Genomic DNA, 12,759 nt, shown 5'->3' with positions numbered 1-12,759 from the left:
TTGCATTCCTGACTGATGCCCAATATATTTTCAAGAAGATATGTACAGCCAGACACGAGGCCTCTATATTTTATCCAAAATATTCTATTCAAAGTATTCCTATTACAAAATAAAACTACAGGAAGTCCAACAACTCATTTAAACATCGACAGGCAGATCGGGGGAAAAAATCATCAGAACTACTATCTTTTTTTTTAAATGTCTGTCTGTACCTAAAAATATATCTGGATAAAGCACACAGTTCAGGGTGGAAGGCAGACCTTTTTCCGAACAGAGGTCATACAAAGTCACTTAAACCTAAATGTGCACACAGAACTAAAATAGAACAACTACATTCAGCCAATCAATTATGGCTAATTTGTATCAATTTTCTAGTGGACAATAATGTATATAGAGAAATAGTCTGTGATCTATTTCACACGGTTGGGCTGAGATGAAATGGGACAGGATGTTTAAGATGTGTAGAGCATCCTACCCTAAAAATAATTCTCTTACCACATTACAGAAACTTATGAAATTTCTGTTGAACTTTTTCGAATGGAGATCACACAAACTGTAGTATTTATTTTTAATTTAGAATTTTGTTGTTGAACTTTTATATCTAAAATATTAGAACTCTGATTATAGAAAAGCTTTTATTTCTATTAAATTCTTAAAATCGTAGCCTCACCTTGTGTTCTGTGAAGTGGACATAATAAGAGATAGCAATGTGTTTAAGATAAATTTGCTTCTAAATGCTAGCCATTCATAACAAGACACTTCTTAACTATAATTTCAATTGAAGTGCTGACTGAACATTTCTTAGCATTCTTTAAGAAGACTTAATAGTAACAAACCTGAAGTTCAGAGGGTTGGAGAGAGACTTAAAGCCACTTACAGAATTGTGATGGCCCTGTGCATGAATAATCAGTGTCAAATCCACTCAGCTTGAATGAGATCTGTGGCCTCACGAAACACTGCTTGGAAGATCAAATTGATCGGGATCAATTAAAGGGCCAGACCCACAAAAGAACATGCCTGGAGAGTTGTTCCCAGTGTAGTTCTGCACTATAGAAGGCAAAACTACATTATAATGGATGTGCAGTAAAAAAAAAAGTGAAACATGTAGCCAAACATCAATCAACCATGACTTTACCAGAATACTGAAACACTTCTAGAATGTAGCGCTTGATTACTCATTTTAAAAAATGCTAGTTAATTATTATCCTTTTAATTAGGGGAATTTGGTATTTTGATCATCCTTGCAAATCAAACCAATCGAGACCATAAAATTTCTCTTAAAATGGCTGTTTTATACCCTTTATTATACCTTTTTAAAATCTACTTATTATTGGTCTGTATCCTTATTGCACAACTATTGCAGCAAGAAAGAAAACTGTACAAGTTTATTTAACCTGAGCTACAACAAAGCTTACCGTTCGCTGAAGTGATTACATGTCAATTATATATTTTTGAGTATGATGACAGCAAACCATTTTCTACTTTTGGCTTTTTTAAGCAGCTCTCTAAATCGTTTACAGGCAACTGCCACGTCCTTTTTCTCGTGTTATAACGCAATGCATGGAGTGAAGGGCTTGATAAACTGTGCTCTGTCGCAAAAAGGTCAGATTTGGGCATGGTTATAATTACTTTTAAAAAAGTAACAGGAAGAGTACTCCTCATTCATCTTTTATCGGAAGGCTGCTTGCTCCTCATATGGAAGGGAACTGACACCTGTCCATCGTGGAGCTTACGCCTGCACACGGAAAGTTTAGAGACGCCAGGCAACCTAGATGGGATGTCCTTGGGAGGTGGCAAGAAATCAGAAAAGCTGGAGAAAACCCAGACTTAAAAGGGAGAACATGCAAACTCCACATGTAAACACCCCGGGTCTGCCTGAACACTGGACTCAAGCACTATGATTGAGGGTAATGTTTAACAAAAACTGACAATTAAAGCACATGGTTACATTTTAACCCCTGTGACACCCTGCATGTTACATCTTGGAAATGGTGGAAGGGTAAAGACTCCAGCAAACTGAGGCAAGAACCTAGAGATTCTCATTCTTTTCCATTTTTAAATGTTGCTTCTAAAGCGACAGCCACAACGGATCTCCCTCAAAACAGTTTGGATTTAACAGTTTTAACATTTTAATGAAAGACCCTTGTGCAATAAGCTCCATGGCTATATTTTGGGATTCATCTTAAAAACACCCTGAACTGCAAAGGTCTCAAATTAGACATTTTTGGAGCCCATGGTTTGTTCATGGCAGTCATCTGTATAGATGCAATAATTTTACAAGTGAGCTAGCGGATGGGTTTAATGAATGTGCAACAGTCGAATGTACTGCAATTATAATACAGCAGAGGCTTAAACTGTAAATGACAATTAAAGACACCACATGATTGTGCGAAATTACAACACAGGAAAATCTGTGTTTTTATTCTGCTTTAAACATGTCTTCCTAGTTTGGTACCTATTTGAAAAAAAGTTTAAACACTTTATATTTCTATTCCATAACAATCAAATTTTAACAAATGCTCTTACAAGAAAATGCAATTGAAAACTATAGTCTCGGTCAGAGAATGTGCTGCATTATGGTACAGTATCTGTTCATAAAGTTACAAGAGTGTACTGAGGCATAGATGCAAGAAGTCAGAAAAGAATATCTGCCGATTCATACTCTGCAACAAGGCAGTTAAACAACACCTTACACAACTGCTCATTTCTGTACATGTTATAGTATACATTAATATCCTTTAAACCTGAAGAGATTGAGGGGCATTTACGGAGCACTTTATCAAAATTTTCCAAAAGCTTTTGAGAAAAGGCCTTTTCTCAAAAGTCACAACAGCCATTTTCTGATTCATATTTTCTAAAAAGGCATGCAAGCATATTTTCAGCACACAAATACATCGTCTTAGTCTTTAACAATACCGTTCAATGCTAGATATAGAGTCCTGGAAGAATCTTCCTCAAACACGTCTATTGCTGAATATAATTAACCCAAATGCTGTATTAACTCCACGAAAAATGGAACAAAATATGGGGCTTTTTTTTTCATCCCCTTCAGCATATTAGCCAGACCATCTGGATAACTAAAAAAAAACCCATGAGTGATAAGAGTTATAGCCCTTTTGGCTGCATTTTAACTTCCACACACTGAGTGACAGAATGCATGAGGGCGGCTGCAACCATGATTCCTCCTGTCACCTTGTTCAGACTGGAATTAGTCTCATTTTTGCCTCGTTTCCATCTGCTCCTCAGACAGTTGCCCAGCTCACTTACCACCTGAGTGTCGGGCCACTGTCACTGTGTCACTGGTACAGTCTATTGTGAGGTCACTGCAACTTAGGGGACGGTTCTAATATGCTTTTTAAATCAATCACCTAAAATGCTTCAAAACAGTACTCAACATGGAGTAGGTGGAAAGTTACTCAATTCCTCATCGTCTGCTAAGATCTGGGGACCTGTTGGTATATAGTACAATCTAAATTTGTACTTCCTCATGGTCTTCCTTGGTATCCTATGCAAACAATGTATCCTGTTTCTTGCCTATAAACAAATCAAGGTCAAACCACTTCAATCCCAGATTATTAGCTCCACATTCCTCTCTTCTATTAACCACACAAGAGATCGGCTAAGCACTGTGAAACACTCAATATTCACCCAGCTGCATATGGTTCCGAAGAAACTGGACTAGAAATAATCAAGATGCTGGTCTTGCCATTGGGATTAATTCGATCTTCTAAAAACTGCCTTAAATAGAGGGCAGCAAAGCAGTAATTCCTATTAATAGGAAGATTATTGGGTTTTGAGTATATCTCACCAGTTGTGATTCTCAGAACCACACATACCTGTAACTAAGTGGTCTGTGTGAAAGAGATTACAACAAACCTATTTTAAAATACTAATACAAATAGATGAGTTAGCAGGCATAAAAACAATGCTTAAGTAATGGTCCTACCCTTTATTTAATTGTTTCATCCAAACCATCGCTCAAAACATGATGGACAAGCCCTGAACAATCAAGATGAATGTCAGCAATGTCAATTCAACAGCTTGGAAACAGTTAGAGCGCTTTCAACACGGGGGGGGGAAATTACCTTATCCTCTTCATCAAGTGTCTTTCAATTCTTAATTTCAACAGGAGGGAAAGCAAAAAAACTGATTTGGACAAGCCAGAGTCTGATGATTGAAGGTGAAAGATGTTGCTCTTCTGTTATGTACCGACAGTAACTCACCTGTCAAAGATTACAGAATCACAAGGCCTAAGTTAAAAAAAAAAGTTTAAAAATCACACACTCAGGGCAAAACATCAAAAACAGCATGTAATAGGAAATAGGAGATATTCACACCCACTGAAGGCAAAAGCAAATTAACTCATTTTATTGGTGGCTGAGAGCAGAACGTGTTGAGCAGAGAGGTGCTCTCACTCTAGGGACTCTTTTCCCAGGGCAGAATGCATGTCTCATCAAGTGTAAGAGGACAAGCATGAAATTTGGCTAGATCCTCAATGAGGATTGTTTTCCTGTTGGTGCCGATCCTGAGCACCTTACAGAGACCTTGGACATTCCCACATTCTTGTGGTCGATTGCAGGAATGCCCCCTCACCACTGGAGGCGCCACGTCCTCCACATGCCATTACCACACGCAGATGAGTGGTGGGCAAAAGTCTGGGGCATCACTTTCAGGGCCCTCACGCATCCTCCAAGTGCCACTTTTAACGGCACCCCATTCCTCTTGAGCATCCTCATCATTTTTGTGTGAGCAAAAAAGGTTTGGAAACATCTCTAGAATACCCCTGGGTCCTCACTTTATTCATAATGACAGGCAGGGTGTCCAGAAATTGAGCCATCCTGAAGGGAATTGTTCCTACTTAAATAAACTGACCATGTTGCCCCTTTTGAGTGCCTGGGGTGTCTTACACCACACATACCCACGTTCACGTACACCGTCATTCCCTGGTCTGGGGGATTCAGCTGCCTTTCCACGGTCCTTCCCTATTCTCTATCTAGCACGTGTCATGCTTTCATGTGGGTAGTCCTACTCTAGCAGCTGTTCTCCGGCCAAGAAGAGAAAATGAAAACTATTTTTTAAGTATACTTGGTGAATGTATAAGCTTTCAAATTTGCAATGAATCAAACTGCAGAGATTAATTTAAATTGGTTTAGGATGGTATAGATCCATTCCGGTATGTATACTGTACTGACAATCCAAAAGAGGTAATAAAATAACCTAGATGTTTCAAAAGAGGTTCAAATATCAATATTCCTACGGAAAAACTTTCAAAGCAACTTTATTATTTGAGTAAGTTACTGCCTAATTCTGAACTAGTTTATTAACAAAAATAAATAACGAATGAAGTTTGAATTAAAACAGGCATTTTAAACCCAGAATATAATGTACATTACAACAAAAAAAAGAGTTTGCATAACTTAAAAGGCAAAATAGCTCATACGTATTTAATCAAGAGCTCCTTCTTGTGACCAGTTTTTAGTCTAGGTCACTACTGTTACATAATTGGTACAGTTTTAGCTTTAACACCCACAAGCGACAAACAGGATAACTCAAAATGGGCAGAGGGTGCCTGCCTTAAACATAGAACCTCTGCAGCATTTTCTATTCTTATTTCAGAATTATCCATCAGCAAGAAAAACCTTCACAACTGAAATAAAGTATTATAGAAAAAGATTGTGTCCGCTTCAATTCTATATATAGTAATTGGCGGTTTTCCTCCTCCTGTTTGTGTATTACACAGGGTCCTGTAGCCCTAAACAGCATTATAAAATTAAGGTAATGATTCTTTTACATGGTTTTGAAACACATCACTGAGATTTAACACGCACGTATATCATGTTTCCTTTAGAGATTCAGGCATTTTCAAACAGGTGACAAGAAATCCATTCCAACGGAGGAGAGGAGGGACTTTCTCAGAAAAGCAACGGCACAGGGATTATTTTGTAGATGGGGATGCTATACAGCTAGTAGTAACAGTACGTATTTAAATGGTAAGGCTACACACAACCATAAAAAATGAAACCCTAGAAATACTGAAGGAAGCAGGTCTATTTCCTCCATTCAAATATCAGCAACAGATCCCCACTAAAGGAAAATGCAGCTGACGAGGTCCTCATTGACCCTGGCATTGCATTTTCAGCTTTAGCTGCTATTCATCAGCACTGCATTCAATGCACTACAAGGCAACAGCAACACGTCCGGAACCATCTTTAGATAAGACGTTTATAAGCTAAGAAACATTGCAGGGGGGGAAAAAAAGTGACCCGGGCTTACCTTCTGGAATCTGACATTTCTCTACATCTCTTGGTGAACAACGTGAAATTCAAGAAACAAAATTTCCCTGTAAATTCCCATAATTAACGTTACGCAGTTTGCAATCAGCACAACCATCTTTAGCTGCACTGATTCGAGGCTGTTTGCCTAAAGTGCTTCCCCACATATGATTCAGTCTCCTTGACAAACACACAGTATTGTAGAGTATGAGTCATCAAACGGCCATTCCGCATTCACACGGGCCTGCAGTGTCAGTACACCACGCTCACAGCCTTTTTCACAGACACTACTGTGGAGGAGCCGGGGAAGAGCGGACTAAATAGGCTAGAAAAAGACACCCAGGACCCCGAAATCATAAAATGAGCCTCCTTCTGCAGAGGAACAACATTAAGAAAACAATGCAGGGGAAAATATAAAAAAATGTCTGAAAAACAAAATCCCAGCCTAAAGGAAAGCAAGGCTGATTTGTATTACAACTAAAAACAGTTAAGGCACTGCTTTCGCAATCCAGTGGCCTGGACCTTCAAGGGAGACAGCAGGCCTTAGGGTAGGATATGATCCTTTTTTTTTTACCAAAACTGTGTTTACCATAATTACTACTTGATTGCTCTGTATTAAGAGTGGGATCCAACTGTAAATGTGGTTGTCAAATAAGCTTTCAAGCACAAGCCAATGTTTCCGAACTGGAAAAGCTCAAACCTTGGGCTAGGAAGACATGAAATACATTTCAAGTTAAATGAAATTATTCTGTACCAACAACTTACTGTACATGTTCGGTGTTAAAAGCAATTATATACCGAGGAGCAGATGTGTATTATTTTTTCCACTGGGGCAACACATCAAGAAAAGGATTTTCAAGTTAACTGCACCGATATCAAACTAAGTTTTACACCTTTCCTTTCAAAAAAGGAAGTAATTTAAAACACTTGCACTATGGAAATTCCTATTTTAAATTTGCTCTTCTCCATATGTTTTAAAGGGGGAATTTAAGACTGTAATTGTTTAAGACTTCTTTGTAAAAAAAGGCTCAAGCCCAACAATAGGAAAATGACTTTTTAAGGAAGGATTTGATTACGACTAAGATTTCCATTGTGCTCGAAGTATTTCCCAATGAAAACAATGCTACCCTTTCAACTGGGAAAGTACGTACCCTGCCTTTAGGAAAGCAGAACTGTATTGACAGATGAATCTCATGAATTTGCTTTCCATTTTTCATAATATCCAAAAAATAACATTTTACAAGACAAATTACTAAACCCACTCTATGTGATAACCATGAATTAAAAAATATTAAGCAATGAGAACATAATTACGAAAAATACATCCAGAACATTTTGCTTTAAAATACCACCTCTGTGTTAGTGATGGGGCTGGAAGGGAGAACACTATTGTCCGTTATAGGACTGGGGGTTAGGAAACATTAGCGTAGAAGACTCTCACTAACGCTTTGTGAGACCAGAACCCTGGAACATTTTTTTCTAATTTTCAAGTCCTGCAAACATTCAAACACATGACCAAACAGATGATTCATCCCGCCAGCAAGAACATCCCTGTGCTTCCCCTACCCTCTCCCATCAAGCCCAGAATTAATAAGGACTGGGACCAGCATGAACTCCACAGCCAGTCAGTGAACAGGATACCATACACAGTATATTAAGCTGTAAATTCTACATGTTGAACCATAAATGTCTGGATACCAAAAGTTTCAAACTAAGCACATATGTTGTTTCTAAATGCATTATTCAATGCATTAAATTAGGAAACTGTATTGAACGCATTATAAATTATTCCTACTTAGTTTAAATGTTTCTTTGAACCTATAAGTAGCAAGCACCCCATGTGTCCTGGCCAAATTTCCCATTCGCCCTTACCAATCCTGGCCTCCTAATAATCCCCATCTCTGAACTGGCTTCATCACTCTGTTCTCCTCCCCACTGAGAGCTGGTGTGTGGTGGGTGTACTGCGTGCACTATGGCTGCTATTGCATCATCCAGGTGGGGGCGCACACTGGTGGTGGTGGAGATGAGTCCCCATTTCCTGGATAACGCTTTGTCTGGAGTGTCCAGAAAAACACTATACAAGTGTAAGGAATTATTATTGATTATTATACCAAGTGGAGAAAGTTCAGCTAAGAACACTCTTGAATGTTGGACTGACTGAATTGTTTTTTAATTGAAATTTCATTCTTATATTAATGAAGTACACTACAATCTATGAAACTAAAAATGATCTATTTATTAATCTATGGAAGTACACTGTCCATTTAAAAAGGTCCCCCCCTCGTCTCCCACTACTTACACTCCACCAAATATACAACCCAAAACCCATAAGGAAGAATCAGACAGCTATGACAGGAGCTCTGTGAAATAAGAATTTGACCTTGTCAGGCCTCTGCTCTTTCCCTGGCCACCATGGATCCAAGCAGTGGAGAGCTCCATACAAAAGTATCAGGACAGCAGGGAGGGAGTTCAGAAGCTCCCAACGCCAACATTTTTTCATCTGTGGTGAGCCCAGCCAACAAAATGTGTCATGAAAGACCAAGATCAGAGTTATTATTCAGCAAAAGTACAAGGCTACAGCAGCAGTACAGCATAGTGGGCAAGTCCCTGAGATCATAACTGGGTGCGTTGTGTGTTCAACTCCCCCAGCTGCAGACGGGCGAAGTATGCCATTTGCTCCAGTCCACCAAGCTGGATAGATATTGATAAGGACCACCATTTGCTGGTGCTGATCCCTGTGATGGACAGGTATCCCATCCAGGGGGGGGAGTCACGCACTCCTCTTGCTTAACACCATGGAAACTAAACTCTGGCAATGAGTTGGTAGGTTTGAGGATGTATTTTATCTACTTAGCTACAGAAAGGAATATCATGACTCAGAATAGTAGAAACAGTTTGTAGTTTCCAATATACAACCATATCTGGACGGTCCCAAAACATTTGGGTGTCCACAGGTGCCCAAATATTACACTGAGGGGATTTAAGAGACCAACTTCGTTAAACAATTTCAAGTATGCATAGTCAGATTGATTTTTAGAAGCCCAATTTACACTGTCCTGAATGTCATCCCAGGAAATGTCTTCCTCCATCAACTATCTCAAAATGTAACTGCTGCTAAGACTGATGATGATGATGATGTTATCCGGTCAGTCGGATCCGACTCTCGGCGATTCTATAGGCCGTCTCTCGCCACGCTCTCCAGTCTTGGACTTTCTCTTCCAGCTGTTCTATGCCTAAGCCAGTGTCCGTTTTGATGGTGTCGATCCACCGCGTTCTTTGTTGGCCTCGTCTTCTTGTTCCACTGACCATTCCAAGCATCACTGCTTCCTCCAATGAATCTGATCGCATCACGTGATCAAAATAAGTGAGCCGGAGTCTGGTGATCTTTCCCTCAAGCAAAATTTCTGGCTTGATGCGCTCCAGAACCTCTTTATTGGTGACCCTTGCTGTCCATGGTATCCGTAACAGGCTGCTAAGACTACAAAGCCTCTAAAAGAAAACAGAAAAGGACAATCCCTTCATATTACCCTTGATGTCCCGCAGACATTGTACTGGTTAAAAAACTGGCTCCCCATTGTCACACCAGACATGCAAGTCATTAAAAGAGGAACTAGCAGGTAGCTTGGTTTTGGAATAGCTATTCTTGGAATGACTAAAGAATATCTGCTCAACTGCAAACCCCTTTATCACTCCAAATGGAAGTAGGAGAATTATGTGCAAGACGAATACCATGTTTTCTGGGACTTTGCATGTCTTTCCACTTAATGTCAAGTACTGAAATTACAGGGCCAAAATGCAATCTACACCTTCTAAGTGGAACACTAGAATAAAGCAAACCTTGAAGTCTAAATGATCAGGCCAGGGATTCAAGTGGACTCCAAGATGCAGGACTGTCAGGATTAAACCAAACAGTGATCACAAAATGAATTAGCTAATATAAAATTTTGAATTTGGCAGGGATATATGGAGAATTTACTGTGTGGTCCCAACCTGTTCCATATGAATCTGGAAATTCAAGTATGCAAGTTTATTCCAATACTTTCATGGAGGGCAAAAAAAGGATTTCATAGATCTAAAAAAAATTAAAGCAAAGAATCCCATTTGTTTACGGAATGAAAACAGAAGCCAGCAAAGAACTGGAGCAGTATCTTATCAGTTCAAGTCAAACGTTATACGTTTGGATATGTTATTAAAGCTGTTTTTTTAATGAAGTAAATTTCCATACCAAATTTTCTGATTCTAAAGTGATTTTGTCAATATACAATAAGGCAAATTAAGGAGTAAACTGGAATTATCCAAGGTTAAATGTAAAAGTTGTAATGTGGACTAAAACACCTAGTTTTATACCATGGTGATACAGAATCAACAAAAATAGTAGATGAAGCAAAAACACTGTCAACATATAACAATATTTAATCAGCAGAGTGAAATTTTGTGCCATCTGCTTAAAGAAATGGGAGAAGATTTGCCTTGTTGTCAAGGTCCATTAGAATTCTGGTACTGAAATATTTCAATTCAAGAAATGTATTTTTGTATAAATAAGAAACCTAAAATAAAACAAGTACCCAGGTAAAGCATAGGGTGATGGTATGCTTTTCATCAGTACGAAAACAAGAACAGAGTTAGTTTTTTTCTTGACATTTAGACCCTAGTGTATACCTCCAAAGATGAGACAGTTATGCCCACAATTAAAACATCTGCTGTTGCAAAGAGTTGACAACAGCATACAATCTGTAGTCACTTAACACAGACCCAGTTGCAGCACTGGGGTACACCCTAGGTCGCATTTTTATGACATTTGTATTGAAATACAAATAGTTCCCATTATATATTAAATACTTTAACAGAAGCAAGCAGCATAGGCAAGTGATAAAAAAAAGTTAAACTTAGAACTGATGTGCCAGAACTGAAGTCTGTTACAGGCAATGAGAAGCAAAGGATCTTCTTAAAGTCACAAACTCCTAAGGACTTAAACCAAACAAATCTACTTTTAAAACATGCAATTGCCTAATGCAGTAATGAATTTCAGAAACATGTAGTGCAAGTAAGACGACTTTTGTCCTTTTATCTGTGATAATTTACAAGATAATTCGGTCGCTGACACCATACTCTTAAACTGTCAGAATGCAGAATTAAAATGATCTATTCTTTCAAATTAAAAATGTGAGAAAATCCTGAGTGCAGTAGACAGCAAAGACAAGCGCGTGCCATTTTATTGCATTTGAGAAAAAATCATGGATCTTGTTCTTTTCTTCAAAGGACCTATTTACATTGTTATCCGCCTACCGAACATTAACAGTTGCTTCTTTCTGTGTCTATTTCATTAATATAATTGGCTGCTAATTAAATTTCAACAGGCAACAAAAAAAAGTTTAAAAAAATTTCTGGACTGCATTGTTTTAACACCCAAAACACAATTGTTCAAACAGAAAGGACAGTTTCAGTTTTTCTCCTGATGTGGTCAAAATAGACCTTATATTCATTCATACCAGGCTCTTGTGTTTTGACACTGTAAATCCACTTTTATTCATTGTTAATATCAGGACACTTCAGTGGCGCCATGTAATGCTCCCTTTGTTTTGTACAGTTTGTCGGGTTTTAGAAGATGATATGTGGGCAATTACGTTTTTTCCTCTTCTTTCTTTGTTTTTACTTTGAGTCAAACCAGATCCCTTTGAAGGCAGGCAGGCAGTAGCTGCTGCAGGCAGCTCCCAGACCCAAAAACACACATGAAAGAAAACAAAGGCAGGGTAATCAAAAAGTTATCAGCCCTGAGTTGTTTCCGACCTCTTGGCAGGTGGGTTCAGCAGTTGCACAGATAACCTGATAAGAAGAGGCTGCTACTTCCCCTCCGATAAGCCCACTCCTTACACTCCAGCCTAGCCAAACAAAAAAGAAAGCAGTAAAGGAGTGAACAGTGTAGTCAGGAGCACTAAAACCAAACTGCTTTGTTACCCAAAGTGCTGCCAACTAATTTTCCAACCCACATTAGTTAAGGAAATGGCATTTCATCTCAATGAACCAAAGGGCCCTTTCATTAGACAGCCATATAGTCATATTTCTTAAATTTCACAAAGCAATATCAGACAACATAGGATTAAAAATGAACTGTATGTGTTGCAAGAACTGGTTTAAAATATTTAAAGAGTTCTATGGTCTGCAGCATTTTTTCCTTATAGCTTAATCAAAAAAGCAATCAAAAGACCAGTTTTTCTTTAGTGTGCATAAAAAGTGGATTTGGGGCATAATCCTCAAGAGTACCCTGCACAGCAAGATTGGCCTTTTCCTATGCGTTTATAAACCTTATCTATAGATAAGGCCTCTGCATCGCCTTCACAAGAGCCACACACCTACATTTTGCACAGTCCTGCAAAACAAAGTGAGTCATTTTAAACAGCATTAATGCTTGAAAGAACATTTTTCTATAAAGTAAGGGCTTTTAAAAAACAGAAAAAAACTCAAAAGCAATTCAGATCAGAAAAGGTTT

The 12,759-nt window shown here is 38.5% G+C and overlaps 1 protein-coding gene across 3 annotated transcripts in view; it reads right to left on the bottom strand.

The window, feature by feature from the left end:
• Window positions 1-12,759, bottom strand: part of spred2b (sprouty related EVH1 domain containing 2b) — a 43,642-nt gene that overhangs the window by 21,888 nt on the left and 8,995 nt on the right. Inside the window, exon 1 of one of the 3 annotated variants that reach the window (XM_088610107.1) lies at window positions 6,274-6,419. The exons of 1 other annotated variant lie outside the window; for it this stretch is intronic. In XM_088610107.1, coding sequence (XP_088466233.1) covers window positions 6,274-6,290 — 17 coding nt within the window. In that variant the 5' untranslated portion in view covers window positions 6,291-6,419. Of the gene's footprint in view, window positions 1-3,192; window positions 3,285-6,273; window positions 6,420-12,759 lie in introns of those variants that run through there. One more of the 3 variants, XM_088610108.1, reaches the window with a different exon arrangement.

This window comes from Lepisosteus platostomus, chromosome 17 (genome assembly GCF_059453375.1).
Source record: "Lepisosteus platostomus isolate fLepPlt1 chromosome 17, fLepPlt1.hap1, whole genome shotgun sequence".
Lineage (NCBI taxonomy): Eukaryota > Metazoa > Chordata > Actinopteri > Semionotiformes > Lepisosteidae > Lepisosteus > Lepisosteus platostomus.
Note: the sequence above shows the minus strand (reverse complement) of the source record. Positions and strands in the feature narration are given on the sequence as shown.